The sequence below is a fragment of the Pecten maximus genome, chromosome 12 (genome assembly GCF_902652985.1).
Source record: "Pecten maximus chromosome 12, xPecMax1.1, whole genome shotgun sequence".
Lineage (NCBI taxonomy): Eukaryota > Metazoa > Mollusca > Bivalvia > Pectinida > Pectinidae > Pecten > Pecten maximus.
The window spans coordinates 22,948,662-22,968,510 of record NC_047026.1 but is presented as its reverse complement, the minus strand read 5'-3'; the positions used below and the strand labels follow the sequence as shown (position 1 = coordinate 22,968,510).

General features: G+C 36.2%; 2 protein-coding genes across 2 annotated transcripts; one reads left to right on the top strand and one right to left on the bottom strand.

The window, feature by feature from the left end:
• Positions 1–6,019: 6,019 nt before the first annotated feature.
• Positions 6,020–10,402, top strand: LOC117338939 (histidine N-acetyltransferase-like). Its single transcript, XM_033900303.1, has 3 exons — positions 6,020–6,178; positions 9,535–9,753; positions 9,860–10,402. The coding sequence occupies exons 1-3, from the start codon at positions 6,020–6,022 to the stop codon at positions 10,400–10,402; spliced, it is 921 nt and encodes a 306-aa protein (XP_033756194.1).
• Positions 10,403–16,010: 5,608 nt separating this feature from the next.
• LOC117340010 lies at positions 16,011–17,493 on the bottom strand. Its single transcript, XM_033901754.1, has 2 exons — positions 17,307–17,493; positions 16,011–17,047 (listed from the first exon to the last, which is right to left on the bottom strand). Exons 1-2 carry the CDS (start codon positions 17,442–17,444, stop codon positions 16,505–16,507), a joined length of 681 nt encoding a protein of 226 aa, XP_033757645.1. The 5' UTR covers positions 17,445–17,493; the 3' UTR covers positions 16,011–16,504.
• Positions 17,494–19,849: the final 2,356 nt, after the last annotated feature.

The following is a 19,849-nucleotide window of genomic DNA, read 5'->3' as shown; positions in this document are numbered from 1 at the left end:
CCATGGTAACCAAGTTACGCATTTTTGTCGTTAGATATGTTAAAGCAGCAGAAGCGTAACTTATGTTAATTAAGTAATGAGTGCATCTAGTGCATGGGGCAACTTAACAGGTAAACATCCTGTTATTATGATTATGTTATGTTATCGCTTGATATTTACACTAGTCGTTTAAGTGACATCACGTAAAAGTTTGAATGAGTAATATCACTAATGGTAATATAGAGTAAAACGACGCACCACACGACAACTGGCAACCAATATAGATTAAGGCAAGATTGTAAGATCCCGCTAAACAGTTTCAATTCGATTTTAACACCACCACGACCGCAGAAATAGCTGTATGTCTACTTATTTATTGATCTATTTATATAAAGTTTTTTACGTATGCTATTACGGTATAGCAGCCTTTTATCTGATGAGCACGCTGAGTTGTCCGCTCGCTTAAATTTTTACTGAATCGGATATTAGCGATCCTTAGTGTTGATCATGAACATTTGTCACTAAAATAAATAATACAATTGACACCGTGATATTTAAAGCGACTACAAATATAATAACAATACTTCCTATAATGTTTGAATATATCACAAAGAAGACTACTTACTAATATTTGTCATATTAAGTTTACGTAAGGTAAAAAAATACTTCAATTTATCCTGTACGATTTACTTCCCTTGGTTTGGTAGTTTTCCATGTTGGCAATTAGAGTTATCACCCTTTTACAGTTCCTGGAATTGGTAGCCACCGCTAGCCAGTGAAACAAAAATCCCCTCCCGTCCTCCTAATTTAGATGGAAACCTGGGTCTGCTGTGGTTCTTCCGTTGTGTGTTCGCAGGGTATGACTAAGGAAACATCAAGGCTTAGACCACATACCATGAGGTGGTTGTGTTTCTGTTGCATAACAGATTGCTGCTACATGATTGATTAACTTTGACTTAAAGTGAATTTTAAAGAATATTCTTTTACCACAATATCATGATATCAGTTTGTAAAAAATAAATAAAGAATGTGCATTCCTGTTTTATGTTATCATTTTCAGTTATCTTCTATTTGATAATAGCAAAAATCGCTATTTGAAAATATATATAATCAGATATAATATTGAAAAAAATGGATAGATAATGAGACATTCCACTGTAAAAGAAAATTAGCGGGGTTCACATATTTAACAACCCCTCATCAATAAAATGAATCTGATCTGGGGTTCTGGAACACCATTTTTATTTTGTAAATGATTAAACAATGTACAAATGTATTATCCCAAGTGTTCATCTAGGCTGCGTCTATGAGGCCATAGGGTAGCAGACAACATAAAGATTGACTTGGCATAGGGTGATTTCTTTTATTAAGCAAATGACCCCTGTGTTACGATATACACAGAAAATGAAAAAAATGAATGTACACTATAATTGGTTTATTCATAATAAAGTAGTACATACACGCTTCACATTTTTAAAACTAAAATAAATTAATTGGTCCGGGTTTTAATTTTTTCGAATTTTTCGAAAGTGGGTTTACACAAAAAAATTAGTTTTGCCTACAGCGAAAAATGGTCGCTCATAATCGAGGTAAGATTGCGGGAAAACTTAATGTACAACGTATGTCAAAACAACATTAATTCTGTCTTTGGATAGAGATATTTAATTTCAAATAGGTTTCAGAAAAAAACTGTACAGAGAATTGTGTCATTTTGAGTCAAATGTCATAATATTTTGCAATTTTTAAGTGGTTACCATGGTATTCACAGGTCTGAAAAACATAAAACAATAAGTTTATACGCAACACAACAAACAGTATGAAAGTTCAAAATGTATTAATGGAACGAAAAACTTGTTCAGGCTCATATTGATCATTTATTTTTTTTGGCATTCTTAGGGGCTGCTCATTCTTACAACTAAATTACATCAACACAACTTACAAAATTACATAATGAAATTTGACTCACTACTAAAATAGATACACATAAATAATTAAAATACTAACGATACTAGTGGTGCATGCAACCCGCGAGCTTGAGCGATCACCAACTTAGCTAGCTATGACTGAATAAAGAAAGGAGAGATCCCTTGCTTGAGCGATCTCAAGCCACCGAGTAAGCAGCTGTTAACGATTGCAGGCAACTCTGCTAAGACTGTTTAAGATTGAGCGAACCCCAAGCTTGAGCGATCCCAAACTTATCACCTACAGAAGTAATAAATACACAAAACATAATATAATGAATCGGGGGCAAGGGATTCCTCGAATTACAAGTCCAAAGAAAGAGGTTACATATGAAAAAGTAACCGAATGAGAGGCGCCCCCCCCCCCCCCCTCCCCAAGAAAGAAATATATGTGTAAGAATTATATGACAATGTAATATAAAAAAAACAGTATGCATAAAAGTGAATCGATGATCGAAAACTGGAATATGATTGATTATAACTTGTTTAAACTAAGCACAAGATTACCTGTAGAAAATAATGCACCACCTATTTCATATAATTAAAATATTATATTGTGTTCTGAAATTATACGTTAAGAAGTTTAAATGTGGTCAGTGGCACCGAAACAAGTATATAGCTTCTAATTAATACAAGTAATATTCAACTGATTGAAGTTATATCACGTATGGAATCATGGCTGAAAAAGAGAAAGAGGAAATTAAGCATAAAGGATGATGAAAGATGAGATATCAGTTGAAGAAACACTCATATTTTGTCTGAATGAGACAGATGTAAGATAATTACATTCTTCATATTGTGCAACTCTGAGGTCTAATTCAAAGAACCAGCAAAAGAAAAGGTGTTAAGAATGATAATCGGTAGTGGGAGTGCACCCCTAAGATGTAAGAGGATAACAAGCTCTGTATGGCGACTATAAGTATATAAATGATAGACATATAGAAAAGGTCGAAGGTCTCACAAGAAAGTCTACAAAATGGTTGTCATGAATAAGGATCTTACATACACAAAATAAGTATTTTAACTGAACCTGCCAACAGTCGCATTGATTGAAACTTAAAAAGTACGAATACAATAAGGATACCGAATGGTGTACAGGCTACTTACTCATAAGCACTTAACAGCATAAAACAAATACTAAGACACTACACTCTGAATCTAAAGAGGGGGATGCGACTGAAGAAGTGAGTAGTAATAATCTTAAGATGTAGGAGAAGCTGTAGCAAGAACCAATATACAGCATAGTACTGTAGTTGGTGGCTAGTGTCAGGACAAACTTGACTCCTAATCGCAGCTGAGGAGACCCTTGACTCTGAGTTGTAATTACTTAAGATAAGATTTTGACTCGTGATAGAAGCTATGATCTGGCTCTAAAAGCTAAACGAATCAAAACACAGTGAGTGTTGGTGGTTTATTTTAGGACAAACTAAGACTCCTCAGCACTGCTGAGAAGACCTTTGACTCGGAGTCGCAGTGACTCCTGAGAAGAGACTTGACTCACGAACACAGATGAGAAGACCCAAGACTCTGGGTTGCAATTACTCATCAGATTTATACTCGTGAGAGAAGCTATGACCTGGCTACACAAACTAACCGAATCAAAACACAGCGTAGTGGTTGGTGGTTTAGTGTTAGGAAAAGCTTGACTCCTATGCGCTATTGAGAAGAGACGTGACTCGCAGACACAGCTGAGAAGACCCTTGACTCAGAGTGTAATTCCTCATGCGAAGTGTGATTTTGACTCGTGATTGGAGAGGCTTGATCTCACTGATAGCTACATATAATAACAATAATCTAGTAATAGACGGCGGGTAGGAACACAAAACACCTTCCCTGGCATAAAAACTTATCATCTCTTATAAATATGACAGAGCTCTCCATAAGAGTTGAATGTAGTATTCCGCATAATATAAACAAAAAAATGGATCAATAAATGGGGGTAAAGATACCTCCCATGAGGCCAGTAAGCAAGCTCAAAAGTCAGTTGAGTAGTTGCGACGAAAAGTAAGCAATTAGGAGAGAATAATGATGAAACAAGAACTATCTTTAAAAAAGATAAACGGCATAGTTTTAATGTTGGTGGTTATAAGATAAAACTGCTGGTGAGATAAATGAACGAACTAATGTGTTTCAGCACAGATAACAAAGTTATATCAGTTTGAATCAGGAATATGATTTTATTAATTTGTCATTTGAAAAGACACATCCACTTATTTAGCTTGCATTCAATCTTAACTTTGTTTCGTTTTTAACTGCATATCTGCATTTTGCATTGACCGCTACATTGACCAATCACGTGCTTTATCTTGACCAGTAACGCCACCTGTCACGTCATATCCGGACCAGAAGAATATTATACGGCTATGCCGAAATAACACTACTGCTACGAATAACCACACTGCCCGAGAATGAATGCAGGGGGTGCTACTCCATTGACGTAATTTCATTGGTCAACCACGTCACGTGATCGATAGGCGCGTGGTTAGAAATAGATACCTATTTGCATGAAGACTGCAACTTTTTTTATGTTGTGTATAAACAAATATTTAGTAAACCAAATCTACATTTTACTTATCCTTCAGAGCTGTATTAAAATTGCAAATGTTGTATAGATTACAAATATATGAACTTTATTAGAGGTAATATGTATGGTTAACTTGCAATGTTAACATATCGAAAAACATATGCCGTATTTTTCAGAATTGGGTATTTTTACTGTAAACTGCTACCTAGACGTGATTGATGCACAATTTAGATCACCGTCCTAATCGCTACGATTAAATCAACTGCAGCGATGATTGTGATTTGGAACAATTTGATCTTCTTTTAATTGTTGAATACAAGTTTAGATTGGTAAAATTTTATTTCGCGTCCATTTTATTTCAGTTTGATAATAAATAAAACACAATATGTTTTCGACCCTTATGTATCCGACTCATTTTGAGGAAAATTCGGGACAAGTTATATGCTTTTTCAATCGAGATAATAATTCTTATTTAATATCGATTTTATATACCGCTATATACAGCAACATAGGTGTCTCAAAGTGGTTCAAAAATATTATCTGTGGTTTTAGAGCCTTTAGCAACCAGCCGATGTCTTTCTCAACTCCCTAGGGAATATACAGCCAGAGCTGCCATTTCGACGCTATCAACTCACACACGACATTTCATGCACTGCCCTACCACGTACCCATTTACAGCTGGGTCAGCTGGAACACAACTATCTTGTTCAAGGATACAACACAGCGCCCATGCCGTGACTCGGAACTAGCGACCCTTCGGTCACGTAGACCTGCTTCCTAATACTAGGCCAACGGTACATCTGAAATGCGATCTGAACCATTTTGATACATTAGTATTATTGTACATTTCACAGACAAAAATTTAAAACGCATATTAACTATGATATTATCATATGCTGCTATTGATTTCAAAGATAATTAACACATTGTATGTGGCTTTACATTATAGCGTAGAACGCGAGGTTTACATTTCATGCAACAGATGTTAAATTTATATCATAGAATGAAATGGAACCTGTAGTTTCTATCAAGCTGTATTTTCCAGTCCCTTGTAAAGTCAGTGTTTTGTTAACAGTCGACGTTTAATGCGAAAGTCGTGATATTGGAGCTCTTGATTTGGGCTTTTCCACCACCCATTATAATTTTGACATTTATTCAGGATTATATGGAATCATTTCCATTGCCTCACAGGTTATAACACTCTAGGCTATTAGCATCAGCATACATGTAGCGAGTCCTAGAATGGAAAAAGAGCTGGATGAGTGTGTTCTTTTCCTATCGTAGACATTCCGAATACGGGCGCAATCAGCTAAACAAAACGGTACTCTAGGATTGACAAAAGTAAAACTAAAATAACGACCCAGAAATTCGAAAAAACTAACTGAAGACTGCTCGTGGATAGACAATGTGGAACACGAACCCACCAAAACGTCCAAACTAGAGGAAGGGGGATCTAGCGGCCTACCATCTAAGCAACAACAACCGGCCGAGAGTACAGAAACTGGTGCAATATACAAGGTCATACTGAGTAAGGATCCAGAGATTGGCAAAAGAGATGGCGGAACTAAAATTCAGAAAGACAAAAGCTGATGATTATGATGACGTGGTGTCGATACGCAAACACTTATATGACGGCATTGATTACATTCCAAGTCGATACCACGAGCTTCTGGAATATAACACAGGATTCGCCGGATTTATCGGTAATCTAATGGTAAGCATCATAATCAGGAATGTATATAATTGTTAGGGACCATGACCACACTTTCAGTAAATGTTGCTTGTTATTGGAATAGTTTGTGCAAACACCATAGTGTTTGCGACATTAGCTATGGATTTTCCTGTGTTTCTTTCGAAAATGAAATACTCGTGTATTCACAAAGGCCCATCAACCCTTCCTAATAAACCAAACTGGTTGGTTCGTTTACAGCTAGAATAGGTAGAAAGTCTCAAATAAGGTAGCAGGGACGAAATTATACTTTTTCATGGGAAAACATGACATTTAAAAAGGAACTCCAAGCCTTGAATTCTAAAATGACAACCTCACCTACCCTATGTAACAGCATAACACATCAGAGGGAGTAGATAGATGTGTCAATGATTTTTTGGTATTCATAATCAATACTCAGGTAAAATATTTCTAGCAGTACCTTTCATGCAAAATGATAAACAACATGTTTTATTTCCATAATGATACTAGTTCCATAAATAGTTCTAGATTTTTTTGAAAGGAAATACATTTTGCCATTGTATTTGGTAATAAGTGGGCAATGTAAAGGTATGTGTATGTAAAGGACCAATCTTCATAAAACAATATTACCGGTTTGGATGTCATATTCCTCGAAGCGAGGGTAATTTGCCTGTTGGTTGGTTTGTTTGTTTGCTAGGCTGATCACAATGTGAATAACCAGGGTCATGTTGAGGTTGGGTATCCTTGTAGTAGTCCGTTATTACTTCATAGAACAACATACAGGAGGACAGTCGCATGCCATCAACACAATTGAGGTTAAGTGTGTTGTCAAAGGACATAACAACGACAGCATAGATCGGGCCGTTTCTCAGCTTCCCGAAAAACAGAAACCGACACCTCTACTGATTTTACGCCCCCTTCACCTGTGGTTATGTGGCTGGCACTTTAACCGACTGAGCCATCGCGGTCTCCTCACCTGGGGTTACATTGCCGGTTCCCTAACCGACTGAGCGATCGCGGCCCTCTAACTTGAGGTCACATGACCGGCACTGTAGCCGACTGAGCAATCGCGGTCTCTTAGCCGAGGTCACGTGATCGACACTCTAACGTACTGAACTGCCGTGGCCCGTCACCCGAGGTTACTTGGCCTGAACTATGATCATAAGACTACATATTGTTTTTTAGATTATCGCTCTTTGTACGCAGCTTTCTATTACCTTCACGCGGCATTATAAAAAATCATAGCTGGTTGAAATCCGAAACACTTGGGAGAATATCAATATCAACAAAATAGTGGTGACAAATTTATTGATAACCTACATAATCAATGCATCATGAAGAATTTTGATGGGTAAATGCCATTAGCATGCCACGGTTGACTTAATCTACACAGAAGCTGTTAACGCCATTACTTCTATCTGATTGATTGATGCTTTGTTATAACAAAGTTTAGGTCGTTTATATCCTAATAAGAATGTCGGTATAATCCATGCTGTTTGTATATGTATCACCGACACTCTACATTCTACTACATTAACTGCCATAATGGATATCACGTATATGTGGTCAAGGAAACGGTGTCCAAATGAAAAGTTACAGTGGTAACACTGTTAGACAGCACACAAAAACTATCTTATATCTTCGAGACACTATCATGCACATGATCACGTCACTATTGCAAGGCTTCCCTGTGACTCATACCCGGCAAGGCTGGAGGTCACAAGTACCGGGTCGTCGAATACCGTCAATTTTAAAATCAATGTTTCTCTCTTACTTTTATCAGAAATTATATCCAAAAACACGAGTGTGCAATGATATCCAATATTTCAGGAATATCACAAAGCTCCTCCATTAATCTTCGAATAAAATCCTCGTTTTTAAACGTTTAATTGAGCTATGACATCATCTCGACATTTGACTGCATCTTGTGTACGTTAGCTTCTAGTCACATGGGTTCGGTATTAATTCATGAGTAACATATGACATCTGTGAATAACCACAAGTTTAAAATCCAACATTGACGCACAGTTAAAAACCCTATAAAATCGAGATTTAAAGGATTTTTAGTTTTAGTGTGCTTAAAAACTGGAGTTCGATTCACCGATGTAATATATAGTATTGCTTAAATCTTTGAAACCGAACCCCCATGGTTCGAGTGACCAAATCATGCACTCGCTGTACTATTAACACTTTGCATTTGATTTATCGGTCATAAGAAAGTTGTTGTTTTAGGAAAGTCTCAAGTGACGTATTCTATTCCCTAAACAATTTACATGTTCGACGTCTCCTCCAAAACCGCTGAACAAAATTCGATGAAATTTGCCAGGAAGCTTCCATGGTCAAAGGCAAACCAAACTCTTAAATATATTATATAAACTACGTGTATATTGGTACTTACTGAACTCAAGGGGCTAATGGGCGTGGTCAAAAAGGGCCAAATTAACTAAAACAAAAAAAAAGCTTCTAAAACCAAAATAAGATAGAATTAAATACTTTTTATTTGTTTGAATTATATGGAATTCATGTTTACTTTGTTAACCTTATCAGCATTGGATGACAGCTTGATATGCACATGTTGGTCCTGACTGACCCCCCTGGGCTGATGGACAGGGTAAAAAAGGATCAATTAAATCAGCTTGAATATTTCGGCCAGGGGACAGAACCCAAAGCCTTCCTCACAGGGACAAACGCTAAACTAAAGGCCAAAAGTAAGGCATTGTCAAGGGAGACATTAGGAAGAAGAAAGTTATTTAGAAAGAAAAATAGAGATAAGATCCTTAATTTAATAACCTCTTACGATCATGCAATATGGGCAACAGGTACAATTCTTACGTCCTACCTGTAGGGCAGCTCTTCTTAAAACAGATCTAGCTCACAAATCTCATTTGTGAAGTGATCGATGCCCTAGACCTCTAAAGTTATGTAATCATAGAGAGGTATGTCTAAAGGTTTGAGGGAAAAGCCTTTTCAAACTAAAGAAATCCCCTTGATATCTTTCTTTGTTCTTTTAGGTCATGGATTTATTTGGTTTGTGGTACCAATACTTCAGTGCATTTGAATTATTGACACGGTGATATTAAAATAACCCTGATGATGTATATCAACAATTTCAACAAACGTAATCTAGTTAGCGGTATACTCCAATTATGAGTGAGGAGTATTTTTTTTTATGAATGATGCAAATTAATCAATACAAATAATAACCATTTACAGATTATATTTGAAGATTAAATACTGAAATAGTACATCACATTGTAGTTTATCTTATAGATGATTATTATATCAGGCTGGAAAATTCCTTTCATTTCTTCATTTTTTCATGAAATACGTTTGTGATGAAATCATATGCAGTTAATATGAACAGTTTAAACCTGTTTCAGGTATGTTTCATGTTCTCAGCAGTCATTGATGACGGTAAAAGTATTCTCATACAATCAATTCGTGTCAGGAAAGAATACGAAGGAAAGGGAGTTTATTCTCGATTGAGAGCATTTTGTTTCAAGAAGCTCCTCCATACTACCAACAAAAGTGTCCTCGTGATATCGCCAGATTATTTTGAGAAACTCCCCCAAGGATCAGCAAAACTAGTTTTCTCTCGGGTATGTATTTCAAAAACCACATTGACGATTTTTATTACTCGAAAACATCGTGTAGACTCATGATCTATCTGCCGCAGTTTATTTGATATTTAATTGTTTTTTACAGTATGCCATGAACTTCGAAACTACGAAGGCATCTCTCCAGTCGTTGCTCAGATCTGGAAATGTGTCATCTGCTCTGGAAAAAGTTGATGCGTTCTACTTAGGCAGGTTGTTCTTCACAAAATCTTCAACTCAGTATCTGTTTCCGGAGAACAGAATCGTAGTTAAATGGGTGCCATACGAGATTCTGTCGTCGAATATTGATCGAATTCTTAGAGGGCATGAAATGTTTGCCACTGCTTTAGCCGAACAGGATTTCCACTATAAAACTTGTTCACCGATGATTTCTGCAGTTACTGTCTACCAATGTAAAGCAGGTACTTTGGTTAATATTGATTTGTTTGGTGAACTAGATGACGCGAGAATTATTTCAGACCATGTAAATACACATCTAGGGAGATGTCTGGACAAGTGTCACGAAGTCATCGTTATGTACGTTACATACCAGAAACAACGGAATACCGATATTCTTCTACAGGTACTGTCAAAACTGAACTGCAGAAAGGTTGGTGAGGACATCATGTATGGCATTGAAAAGCCTATCTAAAATCATGTTACCACGAAAAGTTGCATTGCAATAAAACGTATTCTAAAAATGCAAAGTATATAGGGTTGTATGAAAAGTCAAGCATGCTAAGTATGGATCTGTAATCTTAACCAGATATATATACATTACATAACTTAGGTATTTCTTGTCAGAACTCTTTACATAAGCGGACGATTTAATTTATGTAGAAAGTTAAAGATGATATATTTATTCCAACTAGAGTTGAGTGTAAAGGTTACACCAAAGTGCATAATCTCCACATCAATCTCAATCTCTCCAAAGCTTGTGTTGTTAATTTCTCCGTCAGTAGTTTGACATCTGCCTTTGAAATTGTGGTAATGGGAACAATGCTCTTGTACATTGAATCAAAGTAGATATGTAAACACTGTAGGAATGGGATGCAGGGATAATGCTCTCTAGTAATATAACGGGAAATTAACAATTGGTAAATAGAAATCATCACATCATACACCTTACTTATAACATGTTCCTATTTGTTATGTTGTATGTAAATACCGAGGTAAACGGCTTAAAGCTACCATTCAACATTCCTATGTCTATGTTTATTGTAGTTATTACCAAAAGTTCTTGCGAGTGTATAATTCCAAATTTAAAAAGCGATTTTAAGGAATAACGCAAATCTCATTACTTAGATAATCCAGAAAAATAAATACAGCAAAAACAAAATGACTTTCTACGGTGAACAGAAATTAAGAAAAAAAATTGTGGGAATCTATCTTTAATATAATGTACAATTATGTATTATGTAGAAGGAAAGTGCACTTGTATTACTATGACGTCAAATATAAATGTTTAGTACAGGTACTCTTATTAACCAAATAAAGTAAAATTTTAACAATATTTATGTCTGTCTCTTCTAATTCTGAAACATCGTGGAAGTGGAAGAGTTCACTTCTTTGATTTTTAAAGATGCTACATCTTGGACAGAGTACAGTATACTTGTCGGCTGCTTCTCACAAAAAGATGACCAAGTGCCTTAACGTTCATCCGACTTGCATTAAAGTTTGCAATTTGCTAAAACAGACATAGGCGGATCCAGGAGGCGGAACAACCGATCGAAACAATATCCTGCTGCCTTAGCATTTGCAAATATAAAACAAAGAATGAGCGACAACAAATTGAGAGATAAAACGATCTGATGTGTTTTATGTAATCTGAAAACTCTTTTTTGGAAGTTTTGTGGACATAAACACTTTTAAAGATAATCACAATAGATATTATCGTTTTATTAGCTCCATTTTATAACCAATTGGTCTTGGGTTGCTCCGAGAGGCCGCGATGGCCGAATGGTTAAGGTGTCCCGACACTTTAACACTAGTCCTCCATCTCTGGGTTGCGAGTTCGAAACCTACATGGGGCAGTTGCCAGGTACTGACCGTAGGCTGGTGGTTTTTCTCCGGGTACTCCGGCTTTCCTCCCCCTCCATAACCTGGCACGTCCATAAATGAGCCTGGCTGTTAATAGGACGTTTAAAAAAACCCAAGTATAATTCCACTATTTATGAAATCACTGTGTTAGTTCTATTAATAGTAACTGACAACTTCTACTTACTGGTACAGAATTGAAATATAATTTCAAATGTGTTTCAGCTAGCAAAACAATACTGTTTGCAAACACGAGCAAAACTAAACATGTGAACACATCGGTAATTTCACTATAAAGCAAATATAATGATAGCTTAATAGCTCTCCAGTACACTATAGTATAATAATCACTGGATAGACAACATCATATATTGTAATACTAACGGGTATAGTTGAGTGTACACTAAAGATTACAGAAAGTGCACTCCGAGTGCACTCCATTTGGACTTGAAGTGCACTCCGTTTGGACTCCAGGTACTTGGAGTGCACTCCGAGTCTACCTGGTGTCTTATAAGACACCAAGTCAGCCCTAGGTCTATACTCAGACTATATCATATATATACTTTGATGCTTATATACATGAATATTTTATCTATAAACAAATACAATTCACATGTTCCTTTGATCTGTTTGTATTAATATCAAAATTTGTGTAGTATACTAGGAATATTTGTTACTTGTTAATACATGATTTTAATAATGTCTAAATGTTGAATTGAAATATCCTAAAGATGTGTAAAAGACAGCTATACAATTTTTATTCCAATTAGGTTTCTATGAACGTCTATTGTTTTATTACTTAGTAATTTATTTCATATGTTATTAAAATGAAATTAAAATGGATTACAGTTAATTAAGTAATTTAAAATAAAATGGTTATTTCATTATGTATTTCTGCACACATATGTTTAACTTTGAAGGTAGTTTAAATAATATATATTGATATCCAAATTTTATTTAAGCATTGAAGTGTTACCAAATGGTAGTATACAGTCGATATGAATACAATTTGGGTGACAGATACATAGAATGTCGCCGTTAGTGCGAAATGAAATATTTATCTGTATACTACCATTTGGTAACAGTTCAATGCTTATATTTACATTTATATATATATTATTTACTGTAGCTTAAGACACGTTTGAATTCAACTTGCCGCTTCCCCTATCACTGACGTCATCAAGTTCAAATACCGGAACAGCCGAAATTTCCAGAGGGAATAATATAGTCCCTCATGTCGTTATTAATAGCAATCACATAAAATGTTTTTTGCACAAATTTGGCTTTATATTATATTTCATATACGTTTGTAGATATCGTTAAATTGTTCAGAATTGCATAATTTCTGATTGTTTAAAATAAAAACAAAACCGTTTTTCAGCGCATTGATATACGGTTAACATTTAGAAGTGATGCGGCGGTGAATCGATTCGCCAGAGACACTTATTTTTCTATCGACTGGATTTACATTATTTTTACAGGAATATCAGCTCTTATATTCTAAATGAAAATCATCTTGACAGTAGGTGAAAAAGATTCCAAGGATATTTCTTTCGAAACCGATTCCAGTCTAAACCGTCACATCAGTGAATGCATACACAGCCATGTCGATACTCCCGATTTTTCACAAGATTTTTTTTATAAATGCTTGGCTTTTAATGTTTTCGTGTCTACTGTTTAGCATTTCTGAAAATTCGGCAACGAGCCCCAGTGTGTGTGTGGATGTGGGTGTGTGTGTGTGTGACGGCATTGACAATTTGATTACTTCGTATAGATCGAGAACGACATATAGGCAAATGCATCACAGAATGTAAATATAGTACTAATGAATTATATGATTTTTAATAAGTGTTGTATCAAACATAAGATATTCTTAACATGAAAGGAACATATAACTACTCAGTGCAGGTTTGATGTTACATATGTAATTGCTGTTTGACTGGCAAGTAATTATGAAATAAACTAAATAAATTCAGTTCATTTAAACAGAGACCTATATACTAAATTTAATATAGATCTTTGATTTAAATGTATCATTAAAACAAATATTTACTATATATTTACGAGCATTACCTGGTTTGTTGTTCTAATACAATGTTACACAAGTATGAAGTTGTGTACTACCCACAATAAGTGTCAGTATCTGTTATAGGTGCCATGCATGACTGACCCTGGTCAGGCACACATGAGAGCTGTGCCAGGTGAGTTAATTAGTAGCCATCCACAGGTACTGTATACTGTGATGAAGCTGTGCAAAGCAGGCCGGATGTGTATAACCTCAGGTTGGCTTACTGCTTCAGGTTAGCCATGGCTACAAGAACAGTAACAGTATCATATTATCTCCTTATTTGATAGACAGGATGATATTGTATCTTTCCATCTGAGTGGACCACCAAAGGGAGATCATTGCGTGCAGACGTTAATTTAACGTGATTTTATAAAAAAAATTATCAATATTATGACATCATATTTGGCCTATTTATTTATTCTGGTGGTTGTTCAACTTTAATTAGATTAAAATTGTAAACAAAATAATTGAGGTGGACAATGACGTATATATCATCCGAAACATGTATTAGTTATATATATGTTAAGTATATAAAATGTTTCTGATATCATAAATGATATATACGTCTCTGGTCAAAATAAGCCGTATAACTGTTAACAGATTGGTTAATAGGTTTAAGAAGACCAACATTTCTAACTAACACAGAAAAATAATGTACATCAAAATGGAAACGTGACACATACAGTAATTAAGCAGTTCGTATCCTATTTGATTCGAAAATATAAAGACATTGTTTTAAAAATTAATTGTAATAACAGCTAGGGAATGAAGTAAAAAAAATAATTTCACTATAATTGCACATGGTAGTATAAATGTAAATTCACCACTTCCCAAAACCAACCTATAGCCTTACCTGTAATTAGTACACATTGTTCCCATCCTGTCAATGAGGATTCTAGAGCCCAGCTGGGTACCCTTTGCCTCCAGGGCAGTTGGACACCAGCAGCATTATGTACAATTTACCTGAAAAACTGACCCGTTGGAACTACATTGTTTTCTATCCCCAATAAGTCAATATCTATCATAGTATGTGTCACTTATACATTTTTTTGTAACAAATACAGTTAAAAATCATAGATTTAAATACAGTGATGTATGAACTGTTGAGTAATTAACCAGAGACCAGAGAACTTAGTTGCTAACTAAATACAATATTGTCAACAACTGCAAAGCCTGGTTTCCCAAACATTTTCATAGACCACACAACTTGCCAAATTAATTTTTGTTTGTTCCCAATTTCTATATATTTACATTGCTTGTTAAAACTCCTTAAATCATATCAGGGACGTACACAAGTATGTCCCTGATCATATTAATGCTATCATACATTTTTTCAATGAAAAATACTTAATTTGATGTCAAGACCTGTTCAATTATTGTACATTGGTTCAGAGACATATATACAGAGAGATTGGTAACTCTCTATTTGCCCTTGTGTTAACATAGTGGCCCCTGACCTTCCAACAATCCTTTGCGGTCGCTCGGTTCAGTCTTCACTTGACGCCATATTAGAGAAATCGTGAAAACCACACACATAATTATCGATAATTTCTATTTGAAATCATCACCAAGATCCAATTATGTGCTTTAATTTTATTAATATCAAAGTGCAGAAGTGTCATCAATATGAAATACATCACAATTTGCTGTCCAAGTGTTTGTATTTTGAGTATGAAAGTCAAGCACACCGCAGGAAAGATCGGCGGGAATCTCCAATTTTCGAAAAGTCCCTATGGGGTTTTCGAGAATACGGATAAATGACAACAATGTGCATGATAAACAAGACCATATTCCATAAGTATGATAGTTTTTGGTTAATGTGGTAACTTTTGTAGTGGCCTAGATAAAACGATGTGCTTTTTGTGGGCTGTGTGAAGTTAGCTCAACATACGACATACGACATTCAAATATTGAATGTTCAGCCGCTGAACATACGACATACGACATTCAAAACTTCATATCTTGTGTTTTTACCAGCCAACGAGGTAACTTTTGAATGTTCAGCGGCTGAACATACGACATACGACATTTAGATTTTGAATGTTCAGCCGCTGAACATACGACATACGACATTCAGATTTTGAATGTTCAGCCGCTGAACATACGACATACGACATTCAAAACTTCATATCTTGTGTTTTTACCAGCCAACGAGGTAACTTTTGAATATTCAGCCGCTGAACATACGACATACGACATTCAGATTTTGATATTGAATGTTCAGTCGCTCAACATACGACATAATAAAACGCCCCTGTGTTATCTGGGTATTAAACTGGTTACCTAAGTTTCAGGTTGTAAATCGTTTTTGAACAATCTATATATATATGTTCTAAGCTTATTACCATTTTGTTGTCTGTAATGTGTCCATATCCCTGTAAACCATGACTGTTCATCTGATATCTGATCATGGAGCATCAATGGAATATTTCCCAATATATATATACATATACTTTAGTAGTTTATTAAGATCTAGAATTCTTCATAGAAAATTAGCGTTATATGAGATCTATTTCTCTGATTAAGATCATAATGATATAATGATGTAGCTATATTTTCTATTAGCTTAGAATATAGGATAATGCAGTCCAAGTCTTTGTGGCTTATTAACGATTTCAGATGTGTTTTCCACGACATTAAAACATGATTTTAGATCGGCTTTTCCATGCCATACATGTCAACCTCATCAACCTTTCTCCAGTTCAGTTTTGACAGTACCTGTAGAAGAATATCGGTATTCTGTTGTTTCTGGTATGTAACATACATAACGATGACTTCGTCACACTTGTCCAGACATCTCCCTAGATGTGTATTTACATGGTCTGAAATAATTCTCTCGTCACTTATATCCCCAAACAAATCAAATTTAACAAAAGTGCCGGCTTCACATTGGTAGAGAGTTACTGTAGAAATCATCAGTGAACAAGTTTTACAGTGGAAGTCCTGTTCGATTACAGTAGTGGCAAACATTTCATTACCTCTAAGAATGCGCTCAATATTCGACGGCAAAATCTCGTATGGCCCCCCGTTTATGACGATTTTTTTCTCCGGAAACAGATACTGAGTTGCAGATTGTGAGAGAAATACTTTTTCCAAGTAGAACGCATCAACATTTTCTAGGGCGGAGGACGCATTTCTAGTTCTGAGCGACGACTGGAGAGAGGTCTTCGTAGTTTCGAAGTTCATGCCATGCTGTAAAAAGTCATTAAAACCTCATATTCTTTTATGAACTGCTGCCAATTATGCATATGTAAGAGGATAAGGTTGTCACCAATCACGGGCAGGGTAAATTATGAGAATGATTTTTAACCGTGACGGCCTGAGCACTGACAGTGTTCAACATCTGGTAATAAATATATATTTGGAACTTTTATAAATAGGTACAACTCATAAGCCTACATGATTACGTCGGATGTTAAAAAATCTTCAAAATGGTTTTTGAAATACATACCCGTAAGAAAACCAGTTTTGCCGATCCTTGGAGAAGTTTCTCATAATAACCTGGTGAGTTTATCGTGAAGACACTTTTGTTTGCAGTATGGGAAAGATTCTCGAAACAAAATGCTCTCAATCGAGAATAAACTCCCATTCCTTCGTATTCTTCTCTGACACGGATTGATTGTATGAGAATGACTGCTGCGAACATGAAACATACCTAAAACAAAAAACTGTTTTGTTAACCGCATATGATTTCATCACAACATATTTCATGACGTCTTTCATGAACAAATGAAGATATAAAATGAATTCTGTGTCTTTCCCACCTGCCAGATATAACAATCATCTATAAGATAAACTACAATATGATATACCTTTTAGTATTTCAACTTCGAATAAAATCTGTAAATGCTGCTTATTTTATTGATTAGATTGTATGATTCATGGAAACATTCCACATGTTGACTAAATTACTCCGCACTCACAATTAAAGTACATTTATAACTGCAATATGTTTGTTGGCGTTGTTGATATACACCATTAGATACACTCAATGTGATCGTGTCAATGTACTGGTACAGTATTAGCACCAAAGACGATACAAACTCCCTCGCGTGCCCGAATAAATTCGTACATGGTATCGATCCTCATTCTTGACAAATTGATACAGCGTTTGATAAACACCTTTTAAACTAAAGTGGTTAAGGTGAGCATATGTACATATGAACGAACGTACGATGGTTTTGCCCCCTGCAGGTAGGGCGTAAGAATTGTACCTGCTGCCCCTATTGCATGATCGTAAGAGGCGACTAAACTTAGGATCTTATCTTTTCTCTTCTTTCCTAACAACTTTCTTCTTCCTAATGTCTCCCTTGACAATGCCTCACTTTTGGCCTTTAGTTGAGCGTTCGCCGCTGTGAGGAAGGCTTTGGGTTCTGTCCCCTGGCCGAGACATACCAGAGTCTTTAAAAATGGTAGTTGCTACTCCTGCTTAGCGCTCAGCATATTTGGAGTGGGACGACTGGTTCGCCCGTTGTCAGTATAATGTGACCGGGTGGGGTGTGCTACTGGGTGTCTTCAGCAGTATGCTTCAGTGAGGTAGCACTTTAAATCGGCAAAAGTTCCGGCCTATCACAAGGAGACTTAACACGGAACATACCGCATCCTCCCAAAACACACATACGCACTCGCCACACGCATGCATGTCGCACGCACGGGAGGCCGTCCTTAAATGACCTTAGCTGTTAATAGGACGTTAAAAAAAATAAACCAAACCAAACCAAAGTACGATGGTTTTGTTTTGTTTAACGCCCTACCAACAGCTATTATCATTTAAAGACGGTCTCCCCTTTGTAGGGTCTGCATAGTGTGTGGTTGTGTGTTTTGGGAGGCTGGTGGTATGTTCTTTTTCACCTCTTTGTAACGCTTAACTGATGTCGGCCTTATATTGCTATATCTCACTGATGCATATTGCAGAAGACACCTAGCAGAACAACATACCCTCTAACATTAAACTGACAACAGGCAAACTAGTCGCCCCACATCTAAAACGCTGAGCGTCCGATTCAGGAAAATATCCCAAAGCCTTCCTCACAGAGGCGAATGCTCAACTTAAAGTCAAATGAGAGGCAGTGTCAAGGGAAACATTATAAAAGAAGAAAGTTGTTAAGGAAAAAGAGATTATCCTAAGCAAGGATAATTACGATGGTAAATACAAACGATACTACACATATCTAACCTGATCGCAATCTATTCTCATGTCATCTGATATCAAGTATAATGCAAGGAGGGTTATAAACCTGGTTATGAGATGCGAACTGTTTTATTATCCGAAAGGAAAACACAGACTATTACTTTTAAAGCAGCAGCAGCAACAACAACAACAACAACAACAACAACAACAACAATGATGTTATAACACAAAAAAGTGGCCATAATTCAGTAGCATTACATGCCGAGACAAAAAAAAAGAGGTGGAAAAAATCATCAGTTAAGAAAGATAAGGTAAGGAAAGCTTCCAGATAAGGACTGATTATTCAAATGTACCAAAACATTTCAGAGGAAGAGAGAAAGAAATTATTCGAAGGGACATTTTTCATCACTATATGTACCAATGTCATCGAGACCAAACCAAAACCGTCCGCGACCCAAAAGAACAAAGAAAAATATGAAGGGGATTTGTTAAGCTTGTAAAGGCATTTTAATTACCTCAAAATCACTCTAGAGTGATTACATATGTTTAGGGGTCTGGAGCATCAATAATATCACAAGTGAGAGTTGTTAGTGTCACGGTCGCCTGTATGTTTACGAATGTCTTTTGCATTTTATTGGTCACGTGAGAGTGGGTGTGAGCGTACCCAGGTACAGCTATATGTGGGACTGTCCAGGTGACCAGTTCGGCCATTTATGAATGTTACCTGTTCGCTGTGTTTATGGCGCAAGATTAACTTGTGGAAGAAGCCCATACATCGGACATGGGTAATCGTGTGCTTATTGGTCGAACTTGAATCTAGCTTGCCGTTGTGCCGTTTGCCGGTTTTGAGCTTCCCGCCGGCA